Raw genomic sequence first — 27253 nt, forward strand, 5'->3', positions numbered from 1 at the left:
TGTCCTAAAACATGCCACCAAGTGAATTTGTGCTAAAATATACAAAAACATAATTTTAAAAATGTCAAAAAAATCACCAAAAACATCCAAGACTATAGTCTTACTATCATGACAAAATGCAAAGATAAACTCCCCGAAATATGTAAAGTGCAAGTTTACGCCCCAAAACATTTTTTTCTGTACTGACTTAAAGATGAAACAGAAAACTACAAACGCTATAATTATTTTCACACACATGAATGAATGACTGAACGAATGAATCCTGCCATTGGTTTTCTGTTGTGAGTCTTCATTTTGCTGCAATAGTTTGATGTCGACGACTCTCCAGACATTTCACTGCGTAATCCTTAAACCTGCTCCAGATTATCTCTTACTTCTGGACTAAGTATTTGGCCTCCAGTTTAATCATTATTTATTGCTCGACCTTTTACAGGATTTTACTTTAATTGAGTTTCTTTTAGTCATTGAACCACACGTCTCCTCTGATTCACTCCCATTCTAGTTGTGTCTGCTGCTCTCAGCAAAAGACATCTCTGGTCTGAACGACTTAAACAAGGACATTTCAGACTGAATTTAACAGTTTCTGACACGACTGTGGGAAAACAGAGCAGTGGTTTGTGCTATGACTTTCTCCCCTGTCACCATGGCCTAAACACATGACTGTGTGGTTTGGGTTTAGCCATGAATGAAATGGTATTTTTTAGATCAGTTGTCAAAAAAACCCACTTCTTACTCCTCATTAGTGGCTCACCTGCCCTGAGGACTAATTAGTCAAACTCAGTCCAGTGTGACTTCTGACTCGGTGAGAAACTCATCGGCCCACTTCCTGTCTAACGGAATCATGGGTAGTCAAATATCCTGCAGTGAAAGGCCAGGAAAGTCCTCTGAACTGACCACACTCACAGCTGCACTTTCAGGTTGTGAATGGAAAATCACCAAATCATGACTAGAGACTGTCACTGGAAGATGACATCACACTGTGTGAGACTGAAAGTTGCTTCCAAAACATTGTGGCAAATGCCTAAAAGTTTAAGTCGAATACTGACATCACAGAAAGTGAAGTTCTAGGTTTTAGGTTGGCAGTTATTAAAGAATTGTATTTTTTTAATTTATTTGTAGATTTTATATTTGTACATATGTTACACTTATTTTTATATTTTATATTTATATTTGTACATATTTGTAAATTTATAAATGTATTTGCTTATAAATAATGGTCACAAAACTGGTCGATAAACAAATAGAAAGACAGATAATGATAAGAACTATTATTGTTAATTATTATTATCATTATTGTTATTATTATTATCCATAGATCCATTTTCATCCTCTTATCCGTTACCGGGTCGCGGGGGCAGCAGTCTCCACCCAAATCACACTGCACCGTACCAACCTCCCAAACCTTCCTGTGGGTGGTGAGTCCACTGGAAGGTACCAACCACCCTAACCAGGATTCGAACTTGCCCAGGAGGGGAACCCTGGGGTTCCACACCAATGACAGAGACATTGCCTCTGGGCCAAAGCACCACCTATTATTATTATTATAGTAAAAATATTTAACATGAAAGTATAATAAGAATAATATAGAATAATAAGATAATAATTAGTTTAAAGAAGTTTAAAATACCAACTATTATGATTATGGGGTTTTAATCCTTGTAGTTGTTTCATTAATTATATTATTATTAACCACAGTGACCTTTTTCAATAAAGAACTGAACTGAACACCTTAATAAATCTCACAAAACTAAATCTGGTAAAATAAATAACATAATAACAATTACAATTAAAGTTCCAAAAACTCAACAACAAAAACATAACAACAATAATTTTAATACTTTAACCATTAAATAACTGTATTGTTAATAATAATAGAGTCCCTTATACACGCCACAGTAGTAGGAGGAGTGGCCCATTCATTGTTTACATTTTTTAAATTCAAATGTGAAGTAAATCTCAGAGTCATAAAAAACCGTTTCAGTTTTCCCCACAGTTACACCACACTCTGACGCCGGCTGAGAAAATACTTTCTCTCCAGATATGAAAGAAGCAGCGTGACTTCCCACGTTTGTTTGTTTGTGTTCATTCGTAGGAGGAAATAACGTGTGAGTTTCCTTTCAGCTGGAGAGGAGGAGAGGAGCAGGGGAGGACAGGAGGAGGAGGGAATCCCCCCGAGAATGCATATAAATCAATGAGGCTGGACAGTTGACACACACAGACAACACACACACAAACACATCACAGACCTGCAGGTTGAACAGAGCTCCAGAGGATGAACACACTTCGATTGTGTAAGTCTCTCTCACACACGCACACACACACACCATCAACCATGCCGCTCTGCTGTGCTCACCGTCGTCTGCCTGTGTTGTCGTGCAGACCCGTCAAGCAGTGCTCTGCTCCCGCTGCTGCTGCCGCTGCTGTTGCAGCTCCAACTCCTGACCCTCTGTCCCAGTGCTACCTCGGCGCTGCCACTGAGAGCAGGGGACAGCGGCTGTGCTCAGTGCTCTCTGCTCTTCAGGAATCTGCTGCTCAACGTCACCGATCTCCTCCAAAGTGTGAGTACACACTCCTGCGTGGCCCAGTCAGATGGGTGTTTGTTTGTTTGTTTGGAAAAAAACATAAAATGAATGACCTGCGGGTGAAAGACAAAGATCAGTCTGTAAACAAGTGCTCAATCATTTTTAACATTTTTGTGACATTTTCTAAACATTTTACTATTGAAGTAAATTGAATTATTTTAGACGTTATTACTCTTATTATTTTAAAAATACTAATACAATTATTATTATAATACTTATTATACTATAATTAAAAAATCAAATGTGTTGTGTGGTGATCCAAAAGAATATATGTGTGTGGTTTTTATTATTAAAAGTATAGTATTATTTACTATCTATAATGTTTTTTCATTATAGTTTTTGTCTTATTTTCTAATAATTTTTGTTTGTTGTTGTTTTTTCTTTCACTTTTCTTTTCTATCTCTTAGCAAACTAATATTCACCAGTAACTCTAATATACTCTAAAGGCAGAGGTGGCGGTAGTGCAGGGTTGACGACTTTAGCCCCAGTCCAAATTCCTGTGCGGTTGCCACCTCTTTACCCACATGTAACCTACAGGCCGAAACGAGCTCTCAGATTTCAGCCGCTGAACTCACAATCAAATGTTGGTTTGGTTTACACATCAACCGCCACTGACTGTGCTCACCTTTTTCGTTCAGGACAACTTGTGTTTTGGAATCACATCTGATAAAGCAGTGGTGAAGAGTCAGACGGAGACACTACTGACCTGTACCCCCCCACTGACACAGGTGACACTTGTTCTCAGTATGGTAGAAGTAGTGGCCATGTGTGGCCACGTATTAGATGACACTTACTTTACCCTAAAAGTAGTAGTACTAATAGTAGTAGTGGTGATTTCCATTCTCTGAATTTATAGGACTCAATATGACTAATAAATATACTTTGTAAATACTTATAGAAAACAAAATGCTGCAGTGGTAAAACAGTAAATCACTCACCAAACAAGCTGCACATGTTTAAAACAATGGTTCCTTTTTCAACAGAACTCAAGCTGCAATCTGCAGAGAAATGTATCCTTCAGTGAGGTACCACCATTTAGTTCATCTATAAATGTAACCTTCACAAAACAGTTCCCTGTGAAAACTCTTGACATGTGTTGTTGTTCTGGCAGAGGGACTGTCTGAGGAACATCATGAAGGACCTGCTCTACTATGAAGCTGCCATTAAATCCTACATCCACTCCCCTCTCAGAAGCCCTGAAGAGGAGGTGGCTCTTCTCAGCCCGACTCTGGGGGTAATTGAGAGCCTGAAGGTGAGTTGGGTGTTTTTCCTCAGCAACAGACACTGAAACAGAGTAAAAAAAACACAGTGAATCTCCAGGGAAATAACACGTGAATGACCTAATGAAATCTGTCTTGGTTTCTGCAGAACTGCTCCCTGTTGAAGAGTGAGGATATCAAATATTCAGAGGTACTTTACTACAAATACTGTTACTGTGTTGGAGGAGAACATTAGTACAAAGATAGATACAGTGGATGGGTGGATGAAGCTGAAAACAATATAAAAGTAACATTGAATATTTCAACAGACAATGAAACATATGATTCATGTTGTTTACCTTCATGTGATCCTGCAGGACGTTGCTCAAATGTGGGGTAGCGACACCTACACCAACAGACAGGAGATGTGCAAGATGATGAGGGGCTTCTACGTACGAGCCATCACCATCAACCGAGCCATGGGCTACATCTCCTCAGGAGAGCACAGGAAGTGAGTGTCCTGAGACCTAGTCATCATCACCATCATCAACACATCATCGTCATTGTCACTCGAGTCATCCAGTCAAAAACCCTTTTAGCTTGAAGTCATCACCTGACCTGACCCGCCCACTCCTTCATTCACTACCACTGCTAGTACTTCATACTACTACATAGTCCTTCATGCTGCACCTCATGGTTCCATAAGCTACAACGACCTGGTCCAGCTGCTGACACCGTGCAGGTCACATGGTTCTGTTTACGTTTCCCAGTGTTTTTTTTTTAATATTTGTTTGTCTGTTTCTCTTTTTTAAGGATTATTTATTACATTATTTATTTGGTCATTTGAGATTTTATTTATTGCTATTTATTATGTATTTTTTCTGGCGAGTGATTTTTACATATTTAAAGAATAAAAACTGTTTTTCAGTCAAAGTTGGGTTTTTTTTCTTTATTTGAAAAAAAAAAAAAAAGTTTGGAAAAGACACATTCCTGATATAATAATGCCTGAATTAGTGGTTTATAATTAAATAATTTAGACAAACATTCATGATCAGAAGACTGTAAATAATTTCTGTAACTACATCTGTTAACATTACTCTGTTAACATTTGGACCATGTTTACCAACTAACAGTACAATTCTAACAAGTTTTTGTTTGTGAAATTACCAGCTGTGATAGCTGTCAGCAGTTATGTTGCCTGGATGAATTTTACAGACTTAAAAAAAAACCTGGAACAGATTGTTCAAAGGAAAAATAAAAGACAAAGAAGAGTAAAAAAAAAAAAATCACAGACTTAACTAAAAAAAGATTCAGGTAAAAAAAACATATGTACAGAACATTAAATACATAAATCTACATTCAATTGTTCAGTAATTCAGCCCTTCTTTGGACAGTAACCTGCACGACATAATTCTTTGTTTTATACAAACAAACAAAAAAACTACAGGATGGACTCACAGACGTTTGCAGCATCAACACTGCAGCACCATTTAGTTCAATTACTAGCTGCATTAGCTGCATGAAGTGTTAATGACCACTAGTGGTCAAAAAGTCTTCTGTTCTGAAAAATCCCTGATGAATCCAGGCTACACAACGATGTGTTCAAGGACAGCTTATCTACTACTCGCTACATGATGGAAAGGTTTGAAAATATAAAAGAAAGTCTTTAGTCAGTGGTTGAGCTGGTTGTGGTCTAATCACAGACTACAGGATTGGTCAAAGCACCTGAAGACAAGTGAAGAATTCAAACTGACCTTTGACCTCCAGCTTCACTTTGTTTCCACTGTGCCACTCTCTTCTCCATCCTCATTCTGATAGTTTCTCTACTTCCTGTCGTCCACTGTACTGTACTTCCAGTGTACAGTACCTCCAGCCTCTCTTTTCCATTGGCTGCTGTCGACAGATGTTGGCTCAATCATCGGTTCACTCTACCTGACAGTGTCCAGATTCAGATGTGTGATGAGGTCTGGTCCATTTTACTCACACACCAAGACACGTTTGGACCATGCTGAGCAAAAATCATGGGTAAAATCTTGCAAAAAAGAAACTTGTAGCGTGTACCACACTTGGATGATATGGCTTGTAATCCGAGGACTGCTAGAGTAAAGTCTTGCTCCAAGACAAATGTCTTGTGGTTGATGTAGTTCCAAAAAAAGTGAGAACAGCAAAAAAGGAGCTCAATCATTTTTTCTTAAATGTTACTGGACAAAAAGAAATGAAGAGTGGATGAATGAGACACAGTATTGGAGCAGTCAGGACGTTCAGATGACATCATCAGATGGACAGAGGGGTCGGTGGTCCAATGATGACCGGTCTACAGACTGGTCTCAGAGTCATGTCCAGATATGATTCAGGAGAAGAACAACATAGGAGCAGGCTGTTGGTCCAGAGGTAAAGAGTCTCTGTTGTCTCCTCATCATTATCAGCTGACAGAGCACTGCAATCTGACTGCTTCACTTGTCTGTCTGATGAGTGTTTGACCCAGTGATGAGGGCTGTTTGGGGAGGATGGGGGGGTGTCAAGGATTAGTTTTAGTTCCGTTTTTTAGACTTTTTTGGATGACATGGAAATGCAGGGACTCACTGGGTGGTTGTTGAACATGCCTCACAGCAAGGTCACCAAAGTTGTCACAGCCTCCCCATGTGTGGGATTGGGGGTTGGAGAATGAGGGGTTAGGAGGGGGCTTTAGGTGTTCCAGTTCTTTCCCCACAGGATTAGGTGAATTCACTCTAAATTGACAGTAGGTGTGGGTGTCAAAGGTAGTCTGACCCTGTGATGGACATGGGTTACACTCACCTACACCCAGTCACTGCTGAAACTAGCTCTAATCACAAGCCTGAGCAAGATTGAACGGGCAGGAAGGGATGCATATGGCAATGCTGTGGCCATCTAGTGGCCAAATGTGGCATTGCAGGAACACCACTAATCTACTGTCTGTGATTTATGTGCTGAATATAATCCTGATCAAGACTACAAATATGTTCCTTCCACTTGTAAAGTATGTTGGACTTCGTTCGGCAGCTCATCCAAGTCCTCCAGACTTTTCCACAGGTGGAACGCCGTGGCTCTTCCTGGCATCTGTCGGCTCTTCCACTCCACCAGCATCTTCAGCTTCTGCATGGTCACGTCCTTCTCCGCCGCCTGAATGTCATCCAGGTCCTTAGAGACCAGTCCCAGATAAATGGCCACCTGTTTCCACTCTTTGCCAAGCTGCCGAGCCACCTGTAGCAGCTGCTTCTCCGACATGTCCTGGCCCTGAGTCACCACATTTTTAAGTCCATCTGGAAAAAAAAGATGCCATCACACACACATTGTGAGATTTTTTTAACTCACAGGTGCAAAAGTGAACGGATCCAGTATAGACTGGTTCTGTCAACTTGGTCACAGTTCATGAAGTGAGCAAATGTTACAGGAGGTCACCTGATCCATTCTGGCATCGAGGCCGTTTGTAAACAGTCTTATTTTCTGAAGGACTTCTGCTGCGCTTGCAGGCTGCACGACATAAACAAAGGATGATTCTGCTATTACAAATCTCAAAAAAGTTCAAACTAGTTCAGAGGTCAGTAACTGGCAGCTCCACTCTCACTCCCACTCTCACTCACAAATATACTCACTCCCTGTCCTTTTCCTGGGCTTCTTCTTTGTGGTATCAACACAGTCTCCTAGGAAATGAAAGAAAGTAAGAAGAGTGTTTAGATAAAATTTCTGTTCTCAACACTGAAGCCAGTCCAGCTGCTGTGTGAAGACGGACCTTCTCTGATAGTGGCAGACCACACCGTCTCCTCAGTGTCAGTCTTTATGAGACACAGTTTATACGGAGGAGGCTGCTCGATGAACACTTCAAAGTAACCTTTCATCTTTGTCACGTCGCGAGTGAACTTTAACTCCTGCATGGAGACACAAAAATGACGTTTGTCAAACAAATGCAGTTTCTGTTCCCCACTAATCCTCTGTTAAAATAAAATATAATCAAATATTATAGCCAAACCAACCTGAGGTTTAATGTCTCCCTCTGGTTCACACAGGAGACTGTATGTCCCCTCCTCCAGTTTACAAGTGGGAGGCTTCTCTATGCGGATGTAACGGTTCTTGTAGCATCGCACTTGTCTGCTTACATCCTGGTTTTAAGAGCAAACCAGACAGAGGAGAAAAAAATGGGAAAATGTTTAGTAAAACATACAAACAGAAACACATATTATATATTATATTACATATATTGTATTACTGAAGTCACTAAACACATCCTCTGCATATTTTTTCTTATCTGGCAAAACAAACTTTGGGTGAAATATCTCCACCTACTGGGCTGGAGTGCATTCAGTGCAACCAGGCCCATATACTGTATATACAGTATATATATCAAGCCAGGTGAAGAATTAAACACTTTTTAACCTGTGCCTCATTCCTTTGCCTCAGCATTAAATAACAACATCAAGCAGCAAGAAATGAAACTAAGTTTAGTCCCCACTTCATTTTTTTCTTTAAATGTTTGGCATTTTGCTGGAGTTTTATCCAAACAGAACTGATTGTGAATCAAATTAGTAGAGACTCAGATGATGCTTTCTTAATGGAATATTTCTTTTGAACTCGTGAAGTGCACATGAAATGGAGTGTTTTTTATATCGTTTGGTTTCTGCTCTCACTTCAGGAGGATAAAAATTCCTTTGCGAAAAAACACCAAATGTGGAGGTTTGGTGGAAACACCAATTTGGAGATTCTCAGGTTGACAAAGAAAACTCCTCTGACATTATGTGGAGATCTCAGGAGAAAACAAAAAGGTGGGGTCTGTCCACACCTTTTAACACCAATGCCTCACACAGAGCAACAGAGGAGGCAGAGCAGCAGTAACAGGTGAGTCCCTCACCTTTATTTATTTAAATAGTCTTCTACTTGATAAATGTTGGTGACCTTTCACTATGAAAGAGAAAGTGAAGCAGGGGATTATTCCAGCACAGATGAAGAACTCCGGGAACACCAGAAGTACCCAGGAAAAAGACAGGTTTCCCCATTTGTCCAATTAGTTCAAATGTAACCTGTCTATCCTAGTGGTAGGGACACCAGGACAAAGCAAGTGAGTCTTCACCCTACTGACGTCAACTGTCTTGTAATTTTATGCTAAGCAAATGGAGGCTCTACAGCAGCAGGACAGTCATCATTACTTGGCTCCCGTTGTGAATTTTGTTTTTCAGGCGTGTGTACTAGCAAGAATCTCGTGATATGATACATATTGCGATACAGGGGCAACGATACGATATATTACGTTATAAAGAGCACGGCCATATATAGAGTTTTTTTATAACAATATACTTGTAGGAAAACTGTTAGCGTCGTAAACACAAAATGTTGCTCCATGCTTAACATCAGGTTACTAAAATTGCAGCAGATGGAGCTACATTGGTAATCACTAAAGAAGAAATGAAAGCAAAATAAAATGAACCACCATCAATATCTGCATGCTTATCAAAACAGTCCTGTAGAATATCAATACGGTATTGTGAAACAAAGTACTGCAATATTTCAGTGTATTGATATTTTCACTCGTAATGATCTCATTGTTCTTATTATATCAACTTGATGTTTTCAGAGAATACTGGATTCTACTGGGATTTTAAAATATCAATGACATCATCAACAACGAAGGGACTTGACTATTAGAGTCGCCTAAAAAAAACAAATTGTCCAACTCCAGTACAAGTGTTATGACCAACACACCACCACCATCCATCTTCCCCAGGCTTTTCAAACCAGGGCAGTCATTTTTAACTTTTTTCTCCCTTCATTAAAACAACAAATTCCACAGTTAATTAAAAGTGGGACAGAGGCAAAGTGTTTTGGTCCAACTCTGGAGGGGAGGACGGATGTATAAAAAACAACAAATATAGATAATGACAATATTTAAAAAAACGTTTTCTGGGCCAGTTCATATTTACCAGACAACACAGCAGCACATACAATAGTTCCTGCTGTTTTTAATAACAACATCTGAATAAAATGTTGTTTGGTCTTTAACACATTTATAGTCATTCATTCATCCATTCAATGAAAAGGAAATACAGAAAACCATTAGTTACCACAAAGGATTGTACTTGTAATCTTCTAGCTGTAAGGCAGCACTAGTTACCACAATTCCACTGCATGGTCCTGTCACATGTTCGATGTCTAAAATATACTGTTTTTTAGAAATACAAAATGTAACCTTTTATGTTTACAGTAAAGTGACGTCTCAATTAATCCTAAAAAGTAGTCTTTTAGTAGTTTTTATACAAATTTAGTAGACCAGTGGTTCTCAACTATCATACACAGAAACTAGTGGTACTGTGGCTCCCTCTTGTGGTAACCTGTGGAATCCGATTCCCATCAGTCATTTTTGTAGTTTAATACAGATGTTCCATATTCTGACTTTCTGTGTGTATATTATAGAATTATTATCAGTACCAGTACTAGCTGAAGTACAAGCTTACTTTTTATTTTACATGTTCCTTGACAAAACCACTTACATTGATGTCAGACGAGCTGTTGGTGGCCGGGTAGATGTGGAAGCTGTTGCTGTTGTCACTACCCAGCTGTTTGTAGACCATGACCACTCCATGGTGTTCCACAGACTGGTTGGTCTGGATGATGGGACCCACCGGTGACAAAGAGGTCACATTCCATTTAACATGACTCCCTGAGTGGTTGACTGTTGGCTCAATAAGCGGTTGGTTGTTTTTGACGTGAAGGACGCCGAAGTTCGTGTCATTCTTTGGGTCTGTGTTAAGACAAGACGAGAAGTGGTTCTGTTAGTAAGTCTCATCATTTACTGAAAAATTGGATTGGACATTGGAAGAAGAGAAACCAAGTTCTCACCAGGGAGACAGACAGCGTGTGGGAACTCGATGGACTTGAGGACAGATGCTTCTTTATCCACCGTGTCCACGTTAAAGATGGGCCCCGCAGACTTCCAGGAGGCCGGGAGGAACGCACCGAACTTGGACCAGGACAAGACCGAGTACCGCACTAGAACTCGCTCTGATGCTTCAAACACCAGGCCAGTTACTGAACATTTATAACTTCCTTCTGCGTCCAGCTGCACCCTGACAATAACAACATGAAAACACTGATTCAGTGACAGTGTTGAAGACGTAGATGGTGAAGGGAGGAAAATACATTTTGACACTTACTGTAATTGTCCTTTGGAGATTCTCCTGGGTGTAACCAGCTCATAGTCATGGCTCTGTAACACACACACACACATTTAAAATTAAAAAATAACATGTAAATGTACTAATGCACAGAAATGTTTAAATATAAAAGTACATTAAAAATGGAGAAAGACAACATCTGGATCACATTTCAATCATGTTCAACATTTCAAACACACAAAGATTAAAGTAATTTAAATTTAATTTTACTTATTATTTTATTGCTATGAAGAAAGAGGGAGGGAGAAAGGCAGAGACAGAAGGAGAAGAGAAACTGCCAGGAGATTCATAAAAACAGACATTAAAGGTGACAACAATGTCAGGTTTCTTATCAATATATTGTTAATAAATACTGTAAAAGCTCAATATATTGCTCAGTTCTATGTGTTAATTAACTGTTATTGACAACCTGGACCACAACAGGAAAATAACTTTTCAGAAAGTTTTGCAAGAATTCTTTGTTCACTGTGTCACCTCTGACCCTTAGGTTTATGATCTCACCTGAGTGATGTCTTTGCATTTTTCACAGAACTGTTTGAATTGTACATCTTCTGTAAGACAGTATGAAAAAAGAAACAACACTTAATTTATTTAAAGGTCCTGCTGGGAGTGACAAAGTAATGTGACGTCAACAGTCTTTTCCTCTTTTCTACTTAGATCATCTGCTGCAGTTCCACTTACTGAATCTACAGGAAGATTATGATGAAGATCAATATCAAGGCATGCGAACATGCAAAATCAACGCAAATACACTACAGGACTTCTTCACATCCTGGGCCTGTTTTTTGTTTGGACTGTAGGGTAGAGTTGTTCCGAGTTATACATCAAGTCGAATCACTTTTACAGAAAACCGTCCAACTTTTAGCAGATGGAGAGGTTTTTAGTGCTTTAATTAAGACGTGGTCTTTGGCTGCAGATTAAGTTTTTACCACTGAAGCTGTGCTGCTGCACAAACAACTGACTGGACAACTGACTGTGGTGGCAGGTGTTGAAATTAGCTAACCGATTTTAAACTCTTCATCCTGGGCTTCGTCTGCATCTGTTGAAAACAACAGATAAAGTTAGAAAATCTGATTTAATAACCTTAATATTTGATTATGGTCAAAGACAGCGCCTGAAAAAAAGATGTTTTACCTTCTTCTTCATCCTTCTCAGCATGTAATTCTGAAATGAATGTTTAAAGAAAAAGATAAATGAATTAAGTGAGTTTTTCCTTGAATATCGATAATATATTCAGCGCACATTAACCACTCCCCCTGTTTACAGCTTTTTCCTTTTTGAAGATGTGAATGAATTGCAGTATCCCAGAAGAACTTTCTCAATGACAGTCAATATTTCCTCTCCATCTTGGTATAATTTGGAAACAATTTATTTATGAATTCAATTTAAATATAGTTTTTATGTCTCACCAGTCTCTTCATCCTCATCATCGGCGCTCTCCTCTGTGGATGTTCCTGTGTTTTCTGTTGGATCAATCATTACATCACAAACATATCAGATTAAGCACAAATGATACTTTAGATCAATGGTACAGATAAAATAAATCTTTGTTCTTACCAGAACTGCTGTCACTTTCACCCAGATTATCTGAAAAAAGAGAATGTTTTGAGGTTAGTATTCTATAGTTCAGTCTGTGAAGAGAAGAGGCTGCTTCATTACATTTACTTTTACATTGGAGTAGTGTAATTTAAAACATAAGCGGTACGACGTCCATCCCTCTCCTGCAGCTGAACCGTGGCTTCCTGTAAGAAGCCCTGGACTAAATATCACAGATTAACATTCTGCCCCATCTCTCCTACTCCACGGCGCTCCATCAGTCAGGTTCACCTCCCTCTGCACCTGCTCTCCCGTTACTCTCTCTCCTTGTCTTCAAACACCTTGTAGCTGCTGCTGCTGCGGCCTCACAGCTGACCCAACAGACTCCGTTTTTTCCCTGTGACAGGACTTCTTCACATCCTGGGGCTGTTTTTTTTTTTTTGTTTGTTTGAACTGGAGGATGGAGTTGTTCCGAGTTTTACATCCAGTGGAATTACTTTTCCAGGAAACGGTTCAACTTTTAGCAGATGGAGAGGTTTTTAGTGCTTTAATTAAGACGTGGTCTTTGGCTGCAGATTATGTTTTTACCACTGAAGCTGAAGAAAGAAGAAAGTTCCCAGAAGAAAAGTTCTTCTGGGATACAAACAACTGACTGGACAACAACTGACAGTGGAGGTAAGGGTGTAAACCAACAGTTGGTCTGTCTGTGGAGGCAGGTGTTAAAATTCTCTCAACAATTTTAAACTCTTCGTCCTGGGCCTTTGTCTGCATCTGTTGAAAACAACAGCGCCTGAAAAATTTTACCTTCTTCTTCATTACCATCATCTTCTTCATTCTTCTCAGCATGAACTTCTGAAATGAATGTTTAAGGAAAAAGATAAATGAATTATGTGAGTTTTTCCTTGAATATCAATAATATATTCAGTGCACATTAACCACTCCCCCTGTTTACAGCCTTTTCCTTTTTATCCCAGAAGAACTTTCTCAATGACAGTCAATATTTCCTCTCCATCTTGGTAAAGTTTGGAAACAATTTATTTATGAATTAAATTTAAATATAGTTTTTGTGTCTCACCAGTCTCTTCATCCTTATCATTGGCGCTCTCCTCTGTGGATGTTCCTGTGTTTTCTGTTGGATCAATCATTACATCACAAACATGTCAGATTAAGCACAAATGAAACTTTAGAGCAACGGTACAGATAAAATAAATCTTTGTTCTTACCAGAACTGCTGTCACTTTCACCCAGATTATCTGAAAAAACAAAAAGACAAAGTTTTGAGGTTAGTATTCTATAGTTTAGTCTGTGAAGAGAACATGTGGATTTGGAAAAGAAAACTCTTCTGTCTAACTTTTGGTTCCGTACAAAATATCAGGATCAGTAAACGTGTCTTGTTAAACTGACCTTAAATACATGTATTTCAATTGTCAATAAAAATATTAGAATTATTGGAATTAAATAACACATGCAGCAGCATATTCAAAACACTTGGTTCAGGCTGCTTCATTACATTTACTTTTATATTGGAGCAATATTATAATCAGTGTTACATTCTCCAGTCCAGGATACGTAGCACAATTTTTAATTTAATTAATGTAAACAATGTCAAACTACAAAAATCATCTTTTTTTGTAGTTTGATGTTGCTTACATCATTTAATTTTTTTCTTTTTTACTTTTGTAAACTTGTTATGTTGAAAGGGTTAAAAGACAGGGAGAACAAATTAGCAGGAGGAACAAGATGAGGACCAGTGGGTGTTTTACCTTTGTTTTTAGCTGCAGGAACATCGTCCTTTCTGTAGGTCAGAGCAGAGGAGATTCAGGTTCAGAACGACATAAATCACATTATTTGTGATTAAACATGTGGAAAAAACTGCTGCTGTTGTAACTCTAAAGCCATGGACTATGATACCACTTTTGCTTTTTGATGCATTTTGATTAACAACCAGGAAGTATACAGCTTACATTCTTACACTGGTGAATGAGAGACTTACTGTCTCACCCCAACACTCTCTGTCTCACCCATAGTCACAGCAGCACAGTGACAATGATGCAGTTTAATATGATGTAGGGATGTCAAACTCAACTTCACACTGGGCCAAAATTAAAAACTGTGATGAAGTTGCCAAACTCAATATTTATTGAAAAATGTACAGCAATTGTGCATTTTTTCACTTCTCTACAAATATTTTATGTTGAATATTTTCATATGGTAACAAACTTTAGTTTTGAGTAAACGTTGAATCTGGAACCACCAAAGCTTAATACTATAAACACATGAGAAATTAAATTTGACATAAAACATACACGACTGGTATTTGTTTCTTATTATGTCTCTTTATGTGAAAAGATTACATTAAAAAGGAATTTGAAAAGCTCAAGTTCCTTTGTAATGTAATTTTTTACACAGGCAAAAAAAAGAACAACCAAAAATGTGCTAATACTACAAATCCTTCAGTATATAGGGGCTATATACTGGCAGGCCAACCGTAATACATGTTTGATATTATCTCACGGGCCAAATATATATATATAATATATTTATAGCATGGGCCAGATTTGGCCCAAGGGTCTGAGTTTGACACCTGTGAAATAAAGCAGAGTTGAAAAAAGTTCAACAGAAAATTATCAGGTTTGCTGTTCATTGTGAGCAATAAAAAAATAATTTCTTAACAACTAACACTCTGCACCCTATTTTTCTACTTTATCATGGACATTTTGTATTTTATATTTTCATAAATCCATATAGTTCAAATCAAATTCCTTGTTTGTGTAAATCTACTTAGTCAACCATTCATGCTCACGTTCATGTTCAAATTCACACCTATTTCTAAACTATATTTAATCTGATATCATTTAACATGCACTAGGGATCCTAATTGGAATTCTGGCAAAGGTTTCCCACAAAAGTTTAAATCGTACTGCGTGCAAATCACAGTCCAGCCACAAAGCCTTGGTTCCAGGCCCAGAGACACTGTGAGGGTTTCGTCAGGAAGGACATCCAACAGAAGAACTTCACTATTTACACACACAGTACTACAGTGTTAGTGTCAGCATGCATTTCATAAAAACAAATGAACAGGGTTTAATCCTAAATCAGTGCATCTGAGGGCTACATAACAGCCCGGCAGTCATTCACACTCTCATTCACACCTCTGGTCACCTTATGAACACCATAGTTTTTAGACTGGAAAACCTGAAGAAAACCACACACAGGCACAAGAAGAACATAAAAACTCTATACTGAGAGGGCATTCATTTGAACTGGCCCAAAATGTTTGAATTTTTTTTTCATTACATGTCATAATGTCATCACATCCTACAGTCGACTGTAGAAACATCAATCCAAACAGAGTCTCCTGTCTGCTGCGTCTGATCTGTGATCTTCAACAAGAACCAACACGCTGAGGGCTGTGCAATAAAATTTCAAAAAATAAAAAAAAAAATACGAGAGCCAATCCTTCAAGAAGGACAAGTTTACAATGTGAAAAAGTAGGTCAGACATCCCTCACGCAACACTATGAACCTGAGGATGTGTCATAACCAATATTAAGTGTCTCCCGGGCCTGATAACACAATGCGGTTTCCCTTTCTTTGACGCATCTGTCCAGGAAACGATATTTAAAGGAAGGAAAGTGAACTACCTGTCATTGTGACACAACCAAATGTGACCTCTGCTTTCAACCCATCACCAAAGTCAACAGTAGGCAGCTTTAAGCTGCCCAGGGAGCAGTGTGTGGGGACGGTGCCATGCTCAGTGCACCTCAGTGATAACTTGGCAGTGGGTGGACTCGAACCTGAAGCCTTGTGGATCCAAAGCCGCTTCCTTAACCACTACATCACCACACACCTCCTACTAATCAACGTCATTTTTTTACTGTTTTTGCTTTTTTACTGACACTGGTTAAACTCCCTCTGTGCCTTTTCTTCTACTCAAACTTGTCTTTTTCTTCCTGACAAACATGGTAACAGGTTCTAGAAAGAGTTCTAAAAGATATACACCATAACCATGTGTTCTACAACTTCACCACACACACAGAGGACATGTGTGTGGAGATAAACAACTTTTGTTTATTGTGTGGCAACTTCCCAAGCAGGAGAAAGAATGTTGAACTATGACTTTATGTTCTGTCTGGAAACTACTGATCACACAGTTCTACAGAGTTCTGATTTTCATTTTTATCTGAAAATGCAGTTTTTTGTAATGTTTAAAGTTAACTTAAAGTTAAGTTCAGAAAAATACATTAACTATGGTAAATAAATATATGGCAACTATAAGAAGGTGCAGTTTTATAACAGATAGTAGACTTGTTAGCAAATAACACAGTTAAACAAACCTTTAGCAAAATGGGTAAGTTGGCCCAAAAGGTGTATAAAAGTAGTAAACACATTAGCCAAGAAAACTAATTAATGTGACACATTAATTGTAAACAAAATTTACCAAAACTACATAATATACAATTGACCAGATTACATAACAAAATAGCTAAACACAATTAATTAAAATAAGTTGTTTAAAAAAGCTAAAATGACCGAGGGGTGGTCAGATATAAATTTAAAGAATAATTCAAGGAGAAAAACAAGCTGCTGTTATTAAAGCACGTCATCTGTCACGAATATACCTTCATTTAAATCACATTTGATTAACAAAATACGTCCTGAAGGTGCCACTGCTTCTGAGATATTAAGCTACTTACAAAACAAGAAGCCTCAACTTTTAAGTGAACATTTTTACAGACAGTAGTTGAACGAATTTAAGTGATATCTACTGGTACAAACAATGCCTTTTCTGGTGTTAATAATGACACGGATGAGCTCCAAGAACCAGTAGTGTTGTGTTTAGACAAAGGGAAATGAGTCATCAGTATTAAATTACCTGCCTAGAGATGTACAGGTGGATGATAATAAAAATGTCAGGGGAATAAAAACAAACTGTAGAAATAGATGCTAATTTACAAGAATACAACGTTTTTTGTTTTAATAATTAAAAACAAGTTGTTGTTCTTGTTTCTTTTCATTTTACGCGCGCACGCATAGACATAAAGATAATGACGCAAGCCCGTTTTAATAACTCTTCTCTGCGATGTCAATTCGAAATAACGAATGTAGAAATGTTTACATTTAACCTAAAACACACGACCTGTTGAGTTTAGCCCAATTTCAAATTCATTTTAACTGCACAAACGCGGCACAAATTTTAAAGATTTGGACGCGGAGCGGGGCTGCGTGACTTTAAAGACTAATTTGGATTGATTTGGACGCGGAGCGGGGCTGCGTGACGTTACAGGTCAGAAACGTTTTTTTTTAATAACTCTAAAGCCTTGATAGCACAAACGAAAAAATGTACGGCACAAACGAACAACATCGCTATTTCAATATTTTGGAAGAAAGGGGGACCAGCTTCACGTAGGTACCACCTCCATTTGTTGATGCGAGCCTCGAATCTGCAGCTGCCATCACTGTCCGACCTTAATGCTCAAAAAACCACCAGCCACAAAATAAAATAACTGCAGAGCAGGACGTTATTTTCTATAATAAGTTAGTAAAACGACCTTTACCTTTTTTCTAGGTGGCACACGGCTTCATAGCTCGCCATCTTCGCCACCATCTTTCTCTTCTCGACGCTCTCTTCCTATACTTTTCATTTCACCCATAGAGATCAACCGCGGCTGCGCGTGAACTACCGGAAAGATCTGTGCTCATCAACCGATCTGTGCTGTCTGCTAGCGGGGAATGGTTAATGGTGTAACTCGACACTAGGCAACTGATTTGCATAAAGCCCAGTTTATTCCTTAAACCAAACCAAGTGTCGATTTAAGGACAAGAATCCGCGGAACTTTGTCTTAATGTACAGCGTGTGTGTTCGATGAGGCTGAGTTTTGTTTGTTTTTTTTTTACTCACCGGTGTCTTTATAAAGCCCAGGGATACATCACAGATCTACAAGTAAATTTGGGCTAACAGAGCGCCAAGTAAAGCAAAGCTAAGTTTATAGAGATTAGCATTGCGACGCACGGAAGTAGGAGGGACTTGAGAATCCCGCCTTAACATCAGTTTGCATCTGAGTTGCCTGACTGTTGTATTTTAACATTTTACAACCAACAGAATCCGTAATTCTGAAATGATTTAGTAACAATCACTGTTCATATTATATAGATAGTTCCAGATGAGACACGGGAGACAGGTCCACATCTCCGTACATTAACACCAACCCCCACTTCCTGTCGGTCCGTCACCTTATATGTTCCCTATACAACATATACACATCTGCCCTCGCTATATCTCCCCTGTTTAGTTACTTGCCAGACTCATCAAAATAACTTCTTTTAGCGTTAACAGTATTTGTAGATAATCTTGAACAGTAAATTTATTTTTAATATTAAAACATTAAACTGGAGCATTAAACATTCAAATGCCCTTTCTTCTCTCTCTCTCTCTTTACTAGTGTATCTCTATATAACATCTCCTGTAACCATATATCTTGGTTAACACCCTGTAGAACAACACATAAACATTTTTTTCATTAAGACATTCTTTGTTAGTTTGTTTTTTTCTTTAGGGATCGGGGTGGACTACCCGGGTCCCCAAGCTGTGCAGGGTTTATTCTACCCTGTGAACCAAACCACTGCTTTCTATCTAGTCTATAAATTCAGTCTGTTTGGTGGTCTTATGGTTCGGCCCAATCTAGTCTTTCTGGTAGTCTCTCGAATGACCCTGATGTTAGATCTGACTCTATTACACTGTTGACTATATGCAGTAGCTCAGTAGATCAGAGAATGCTGGCAGATCCAGCAGTGGCAGATCCAGCAGTGGCACTATTGTATTGTATTGTTGTTTTGTCCTTGTATTTCATGACAGCATCAAACTGACCTCTCTCATGTAGAGGTTCATTGCTCGGTCCACACAATGGTATGGATGCTTTGGTGAGTGGCCGTGCCATTTTTCTGAGTAGGCATTACTGGCGAATACTGTTGCGCTCCTGTATCCAGCTTGAACATTTGCCCTCGTTACACATTTAACGAAGGACGATTCGACCCCCTTTAATCTTCCGACGTCCCTCTAAGCAAGGCACGATGTAACAGGTGGTGATGCAAGACGTAAATAATAATGAGCGCTATTTCTGCCATGACACTTAAACGTTTGACAGAGGCATAATCAGTTTTAAGGCAAGAATAAAGTCTGTCTGTTTTGAGGTTGAGATCTATAGAATGCATTATGTCTTTGTTAAGTTCTTTGTACAGAACTTAACATTCTTAAATTTTAAAAAGTCAACTTTTACAACCGGAAGTTGTCAGCTCCCCACAGTCTGCACGCAGTCGAAACAGGGCGGCAAAGCAAAGCGTAAGCAAAAAAACTAAAAGCAAAAACCGACCTGCGTTGTTCAGAGTCAACACTGGATGTCGCCTCAGACAACAAAAACATGGGGAACTCAATGTGAGCCTGAAAAAAAAAAGTTCAAAGCGTGTAGTTATTTTCTGTTTCTGTAATGATGGTTGATAAGTAAAAATAAATACATTTAAAGAAACAGACAGTAAGAATTGTGTCCATCAGAGGGAACCAAAGCTGAGCTGATTGTGTGAGTGGCCCTGCGGCAGGAATAAATGAAGGATCAAGGGCTTTCCTATTGATCTCTTGCTTATTGATCCTTTTCCTTTCTCCTCTTTCATCCACCTGTACATCACCCACAGATATGGATGTGTAGTTTGAGGCCAGCCCAGAGAGAGGGAGAGATGTCTCAGACTAAGAGGAACATTATCCAAGTCTTAGAGTCTAAAGGGAGAGATCAGCTCCTCTGAGCGGGTGGAGACGGCAAGAAGATGAGACTCTGTGGCGAGACGATATCCCCAATACCACAGGAAATGAGAGAAGACAAAGGAGGGCAGGAAAGGACGAGGTGAGGGTGTAATGACAAGGGAGAAAGTGACAGGAAAGGTTGAGGAGACTCGGGTGAAATGTTGATGAAAATATTTGCGTATTATTCGTCTGAGGTGATAAATTGTGACTCGAAAGTGAGTACTTTGTTCTAAAATATGAAATCTTGAATTTCATAGTGTCGGTGAGTTTTAGGCAAAAAACAATTGATATTTGAGAGGAGGGTGGAGTCTGAGTCAGACACTCTGGTTCTCTGGTACTACAACACACATTTATTTTTATTCAAGGTGTAAAATGAAAATAAATACAGTGCTGCTGCGTGCCACAATATTTTAAAGTAAAATATATATGTAGTGTCACAGGAGGAATATGTGGACCAGGACTTTTATAAAGGCATTGAAAACTGAAGAAGATTAAAGTTTTGGGTTTTTTATCATTTAAACACCGTTTGTCACAATTGTGAGTTTTGACTCATGGAACAAACAACTTCAAAAAGAGAAGTGACCATAGATATGAAGGGAGAATAGGTGTGTGTTAGTACCAGATATAGCTTACTTGTGGGGACAAAAGTCTATTGTTGGGACAATATTATTTGAGTAAAGGAGTATTTTGAGATTTAAAATGTTGTTTGGGGTTTAAGGGTGATATTAGAGTTAGGTTAAGGATTAAGATTAGACGTATAAAGTAAGGGGCCAGGGAATGCATTATATCCATGTGAAGACCTCACAAACCACAGAAGCCAGTGTGTGTGTGTGTGTGTGTGTGTGTATCATGACTAAGCTTTTTTTAAAGATAGACAAACTTCACTGGAAACTATGACATCACACACCCTGGAGGGTCAATATGAGCCTTCATTGTGCAGACTCATTATCCATCACACACACACACACATCAAGATCCTTATTAACGGAGGAAGTAAACCTGCAACTCTGGGCAAAATGTCCTATTATAAGAAAAACACCTACACCGTATGGACAACAGTCTTTATCTCCTGAACAAATCCACATTCTTCTGACTTCACCTCTCTCTGTTGTTGGTGGGACATCACTGCAGAGTTACAAACAATCCCGTGTTCGCTGCAGAAAATGAAGAGAGGTGAGGACGAACCAGAGCAAAAAAAAAAAAAAAACTACAGCAAAGAGAAAACAGGAGAGGGTTTCTGGAAATGGTCCAGGCCTGAAGGGTTTCAGTGGCAGCCCCAGTCGATCCTCTACTGCAATATGTAATGTAAAATGTATAATGCATAGACCTCAGAGTTGGCACTTCTCAAAACTTCTTTCCTGTCTAATCAATACAGTAGGTTGACCTCCCGCCGTCAGAGCAGAGCAGTGTGCTGTCCTCAGAAACTGATCCAGTACCAGAGCACAGATCCATTATGGTTTCATTAAAAGTCATACATATTCTTCTGATTCATCTGCATCAGCAAATGTGTTTATTTCCATTAAAACGATACACATAGTCCCTTCATTGTTGGATTATGTGTATTTTAACTTTTTTTTTACCATGTCTGTTTGAACATAAAAAAATAATGGACATCAAAATTACCCTGTTGATGGTGTAAATCTATTCAAGAAATTATAAAAAGTTTATTAATGTTAAAACATAAGCAGACTGAACCAACTCCACTCTTCACCCACTGTTTACACCATCGATACACACATTGTCCTTCCCACACACTTTTGGACATTTTTCCATATTAGTAATTCCATCATTTTGATAGTCACAATAAAAAACTGGAGAGAAACGCTGACCTCTAACTGTTCTTATTTGTCTTCATCTTCCAGTGATGTAGAGAATTTTAAAGGAAATTTATTTATCTCAGTAATCACTATTAATCAAGTTTATTTACATTATCAATAAAACAATTATTAATTGTTTCATTGATCTACAGCTGTCATTTGTCAGACCTATTTAAAATGTTAAATGTAAAAAAAAGTCTGCAATGCACTCGTGTACGTACAGGGGGCTTCATGCCGCCGGTTGGAAAGACTGATTTAGGAAGTGACTGGAGGGAATAAAGAAGTTTGGTATCTATTTGTTAGAACATGAATGCAAGTTCCTTAGTAACAACCTTAAATCAGCCCCCTGTTACATTAGTTTTAAAGCACTCCCTTTCTCTCTCTCTCTCTCTCTCTCTCTCTCGCACTTAAAATATGGCTGTTTAGTAGTAGGGACCCAACCAGAGACAACATCAGATCCACCTTCTTAGACAGACACCCCAACCCCCTCCCCTCTAGGAGTGACTCAGCGAAGTCGTGCGGAGGAAGAGGGTCAAAAATCCCCTGCCTCCGCCTCTACTCAGAACTTGTGGGAATGGGAAAACTTTGCCCTACATTTAACCTCCAGGTGTCTGTCTGCTGCGAGTGTTTACTGTGTGTTTGGGATCCAGGATCTGAGTCACCTGCAGCACGGTGGTTATCATTCAGAGGACAATGTCATTTGCTTCTACTCTTCTGGTCTGACTGGGAATGAAGGTGTTCACGTGAGGTCAGTGGGAGCTTCAGGGTTTACGCAAAATGTGTTAAAATAGGGCAGAAAAAGTCACGAAAACAGGTAAGATGTTGATTCAAAGTGTACGTGAGCTGTAGCCATAACAGTCGGCAACTTGACTGAAGGTGTAGTACGCAGTACACACTCACAGAACAACCCCTACAGTCATTTTCCCTCTGGCATTTTCAAAGGCACTCTAATATTCTGTCTGACAATATTCTGTCCTTAAACATCAACTAGGTTTCTACTTCCAGTGTATGTTCTCCTTTTTTTATAATCACAATGTCCCCCAGATGAAATATTTTCCACTAAACCTTGGGTGGCAGTAATGCATCTCAAAAGAATTGCCTATGCGAGTAAAGTCCAAAGAAGAAGAGGCAGGGCTGCAGGTGTTTGTGTGGCTAGCTTGGCCTAGGCTTGGTGAAGAATGACACCATTAAGTCTTATGTGGCAGCACTGTGCTACACGTTGCTAACAAGCTACAGGCTCAATCACTAATAATTAGGCTGAAAATATGCTACATTCAGCAACACGTCTGATGTTTCATTTTTGTCATTTCTGTATATTTTTCATTTTAATTTATTGAATAATTTAACCAGACTTTCCAAACTGTTCTTGGCACCACCTACAGCCTGGAAGGAGAGCTACATGTTCAATACTGACAAACACAAAATACCATAAACGTTGTAATAATTAAATATAAAATGTAATAAATTAAACTTTAATTGAAGAAAGCTGCTGCTGTTTAACTGTTACTAAGTAACTTTAACGAATTGTAATTTTCTTCAACAGAACTATGCTGGTGGCCTGGCAGCCTTTCCCTCAGAGTGGCTATCGTTGTAGACAGGACATGTACAAAAGGTTTCCTGGCAACAGTGGGTTCCCATTTAAAAAGAGAGCAGCGCTGCTGAGTCAAATCACTTAGAGCTATTACCCTTCAAAGCCAAATAAATGATGGCAGCGTTTTATGATGATTAAGATCAACATAAAGACAACAGCAAAGGAGTATTCAGAGTAAAATAAAAACCTCCAGCTTAGCTTAGCCCCCTCCCCCAAATCATCGGAATTATTAAGAACAAACAGAGTCACTCCCAAAAGACACAGAGTGGATTTTTAGTTTTTAGTATTTGGCCTCAAAAAGCAGCTTTTTTGTAAGTTTTTTTTTTTCTAAAAGGAAGTCTGGATTCTGATTCATCTCCAAGCCAAAGGCCACACAACGCTGGGAAAACATGCTGGACACATGAAGCTGCCTCAGTCAAAATGTTCTAGGACAAGTGAAATGTACAGTTCAAGCTTTGGCAATGACATTTAAACAAAATGATCAATATTGGGGATTTAAATTTTTTTAAATATACCAAAGATAAGAAGCACAGAACCGAGAAACCAACCTACCCTACGTTCATCTTTGACAGTTCCATCCTGGTCAAGGTCGTGGGGGAAGGAGGGTGGATCATCACATGACTATGGAAAATGACATATTCCGCAGTTTCCTGCTTCAATGATAACGTGTATATCAGCTTTGCACACATGTCAAACTCAGGCCCGGGGGCCCAATCTAGCCCACATTGTAATTATATTTGGCCTGCGAGATCATATCAAATGTGTACTAGGGTTGGCCCATCAGTGTATAGCCCCTGTATACTGGCAGGGTTTGTAGTATTAGCAATGTATGAGCTATGTTATAGCACATTATTTTGTTTGGTTTTTTTGTTGTTGGCCTGTGAAAAAAAGATTTACATTAAAAAGAAACTCGAAAGGCTACAGATAAAGAGACATGATAAGAAACAAATACCACTGATGTGTGTTTTATTTGGAATATTAACCTTTGGTTGTTCCAGATATAATATTTATGCAAAACTAAAGTTTGTTTCCAAATGAAACAATTCTACATTACATGAACAATTACAATTACAAAAACATGAACAATTGTTGTCAATTTTTCAATAAATATTAAGTTTGGCCCGGGACTTGGTCTGCTGTGAATTTGAGTTTGACAATCCTGGATTAGACCGACGACAAGTGAATGGACGGTGGAGTTATTGACCTTGGTGTGGAAATGCAATACAATTGTAAGATGTAATGTAACGGTTAGTGTGACTTTCATGCAAGCAGAGAGTGCTGGGTTCTATTCCCAGAGGAACCACATACTTGGCACCTCCAAGGAGCAGTCTGTTACAGCAGATCTGCTGTTAACACAACAATTTCCCCAGTTAATGATGTTCATAAAAGAATAAATAAATAAATAATCAGGTTTCTGACTCAGCCCTGCACATTCAGCAGCAGCTAACATCTGTCTGCATGCCTACTGAGAACACATCTGACTAAAAGAACATCATTTGTTTAAATTAAGTCACTCCCACGGCCTGTAGCACATATCTGTCCTTTGTGTCTCCTTTCTAACGTCCCCTCTGACCACATGTGTCCACGGGATGTATAAATCAGACGAAACCCCTGAAACCTTACAAAGACACCCACACAAACAAACACTAATGATAATTATAGTTGCTTCATACACTATCAGGCTTCAGCCCAGCTGAGCGATAAGATTAGAGGAAGTACGTGGGAGTCAAATGACTGCGGTTTGGGACTCGGTGGAATCACACAGTCTACACTGACTGCTGCCTCTGCTTTTTATTAGAGCTCCACCTAATGGGGATAAACAGAGACTGATGACACCCACACATGTGTCCTGCAGTCCTGGGTCTGTGCCGTACAACAAAAAACAGCATTAACACACAGATTACACACAGGCGTCTTCCTGAACACTCGTCAAATCCGACACAACACAACCGCGGCATTCATACAGGCGCTCATGCTCCAGGAGATTCCTGAGCTGAGTGTGGGCTCTGGTACATGGCCATGGTACAGTAGGTTAATGGCTGCAGAGTCTGAGGTTGGACTCCAGGCTATGACCCTGAGGTTGTGACTCCTGCTCTGGTGCAAACAAAGAGAAACCGAGGAGCATCAGTGGGGCCATTAACAAAGCCTGCAGCCTGACAAGGCTTCCTTTGTTTCATAATTAATGCAAGCGTAATAATGGTGACATTGAGTGTTGGGCGGTCCGTACATCAGTGTCTCTTACAGATGAACATGAACACCACCATTCATCATCGCACACAACTAATGGAGCCCGTAGGACTGAATTATTAAGCACAACACAGCAGAGCGTTGTGCCAGATAAATGGAAGCACAGCACACGACATTTAGGCCAGCGATAGACTGCACTGCTTGTGTTAGTGCTTCACTGCCGGCCGTGCAGGAGGAGCACACTTGTCAACGCTGGGTTAAGTGAGGGTTTGATGACTTTGGTTTTATTTCTCTGTGACTCTTTCACCTCCGTCTGCAGAGTTTATTTCTAATGAGAGTCTACTGTACATCTGATGATTATACACACCAGTAAATATATTACAATTTAGTCTAAATCTTCTGACTAAGTCAGTCTTAGTCCTGATTTAGTCAACAGAACTGTTTGGATTTTAGTTCTGTTTTAGTCAACCAAATATCAAAACTATTTATTCTAATAAATTCAGATAATATTTAGTTGACTTAAAGGCAATCTCTAATATTGATTGATATTGATGATTATATCATATAGGATAAGACCATCTGTTAGAGCCAGGAATCAAACCACTGATGTTAGTGAAATAAGGCAGCACCACAAATCAGCCCTCCACCGCATGGCCCTTCACTCACACTATATCCTGTGGTAAGTGGTAAAAAATAATAATATAGTCATTAAAAAGTGGGATCTTATCAAGCACCATTAATAAAGGTCTGAGAACTTGTTCATGTCTCACTGAGGATCCTCACATTGATTTGACTCTACGATCATCAGTTAGCGTCGAGTTTTCCTCTGCGTGGAGGAAGCTGTCCTTTCATACATTCTGAGTCACCCTAAAGGGTGAAAGCTGTAAACAAGAATAGCTGTTGTTCCATAATAGTCAACAAAGTCAATAAAAGCCAACAGAGTCGTAAAAAAGGACAAGTGCTGGGAAAAGCTTAAGGGCAATGGAATGAAAAGGGTTTTTCTGAACTCAGCACTCAGCCCTGGTCCACAGGTTATTGATTATGTATTTGTTTATTTGGTTAGAAGGGCCCTGTGATCACGTTTCCCCTGTGGAGCCGGATTACAGGCAGAAATGTGATGCCGCATAAATCAGTTGGTATGATGCTACTTTTCCACTGATTATCAAGCCATAATGCAGCAGCAATTGGATTTAGGAAACTGTGCAAAAGTTATTGTTTAGTGGAGAAAGAGAATACACCGGGGCTGTTGGGGACATGAAGAGGCTGAGGATGAAAAGGTTTAGGAGCATGATTTATGAGACAACAGTTTCACAGGGACGGTATCATATCATCAAACCCCACCTCCCCTTATATTATGTGTATTATATTA

At 39.1% G+C, this 27253-nt stretch overlaps 2 protein-coding genes and 1 long non-coding RNA gene across 8 annotated transcripts; 1 reads left to right on the plus strand and 2 right to left on the minus strand.

Annotated features, from left to right (window-relative positions):
- Positions 1–1985: 1985 nt before the first annotated feature.
- Positions 1986–3701, minus strand: LOC112486957 (uncharacterized). Its single transcript, XR_003049585.1, has 3 exons — positions 3521–3701; positions 2354–2635; positions 1986–2121 (listed from the first exon to the last, which is right to left on the minus strand). It is a non-coding gene; the product is annotated as an uncharacterized LOC112486957 (long non-coding RNA).
- il12a (interleukin 12a) lies at positions 2116–4296 on the plus strand. Its single transcript, XM_025055112.1, has 7 exons — positions 2116–2291; positions 2380–2558; positions 3221–3310; positions 3566–3607; positions 3694–3834; positions 3951–3992; positions 4159–4296. The coding sequence occupies exons 1-7, from the start codon at positions 2273–2275 to the stop codon at positions 4294–4296; spliced, it is 651 nt and encodes a 216-aa protein (XP_024910880.1). The 5' UTR covers positions 2116–2272.
- On the minus strand, positions 4152–18385 carry LOC103378500 (uncharacterized). Of its 6 annotated transcripts, none has more exons than XR_003049582.1 (16): positions 18056–18385; positions 14262–14293; positions 13722–13751; positions 13574–13627; positions 13303–13350; positions 11966–12001; positions 11464–11513; positions 10942–10994; positions 10628–10854; positions 10279–10529; positions 7774–7899; positions 7533–7668; positions 7396–7443; positions 7202–7273; positions 5536–7062; positions 4152–4271 (listed from the first exon to the last, which is right to left on the minus strand). XR_003049582.1 is itself a non-coding variant. In XM_025055105.1 (15 exons), exons 1-15 carry the CDS (start codon positions 18103–18105, stop codon positions 6752–6754), a joined length of 1503 nt encoding a protein of 500 aa, XP_024910873.1. In that variant the 5' UTR covers positions 18106–18385; the 3' UTR covers positions 4702–6751. The 6 variants fall into 6 exon arrangements, 4 of the variants coding, with proteins under 4 accessions (XP_024910873.1, XP_016887428.1, XP_024910872.1 ...); XR_003049581.1 differs by having other exon boundaries at positions 4185–4308; XM_025055105.1 differs by lacking the exons at positions 4152–4271; positions 13303–13350 and adding an exon at positions 12097–12126 and having other exon boundaries at positions 4702–7062; positions 11464–11510.
- Positions 18386–27253: the final 8868 nt, after the last annotated feature.

The sequence above is a fragment of the Cynoglossus semilaevis genome, chromosome 4, assembly GCF_000523025.1.
Source record: "Cynoglossus semilaevis isolate Cse_v1.0 chromosome 4, Cse_v1.0, whole genome shotgun sequence".
Taxonomy (NCBI): Eukaryota; Metazoa; Chordata; class Actinopteri; order Pleuronectiformes; family Cynoglossidae; genus Cynoglossus; species Cynoglossus semilaevis.

Coding starts and splice junctions, on each gene's coding strand:
- il12a (XM_025055112.1), top strand. Junction 2,559..3,220: donor TCACCGATCTCCTCCAAAGT/GTGAGTACACAC, acceptor TTTTTCGTTCAG/GACAACTTGTGTTTTGGAAT. Junction 3,993..4,158: donor AGGATATCAAATATTCAGAG/GTACTTTACTAC, acceptor GTGATCCTGCAG/GACGTTGCTCAAATGTGGGG.
- LOC103378500 (XM_025055103.1), bottom strand. CDS start 18,105: ATGGTGGCGAAGATGGCGAGCTATGAAGCCGTGTGCCACCTAGAAAAA. Junction 13,351..13,573: donor TGATAAGGATGAAGAGACTG/GTGAGACACAAA, acceptor CATTCATTTCAG/AAGTTCATGCTGAGAAGAAT. Junction 12,002..13,302: donor TGATGGTAATGAAGAAGAAG/GTAAAATTTTTC, acceptor TGTTTTCAACAG/ATGCAGACGAAGCCCAGGAT.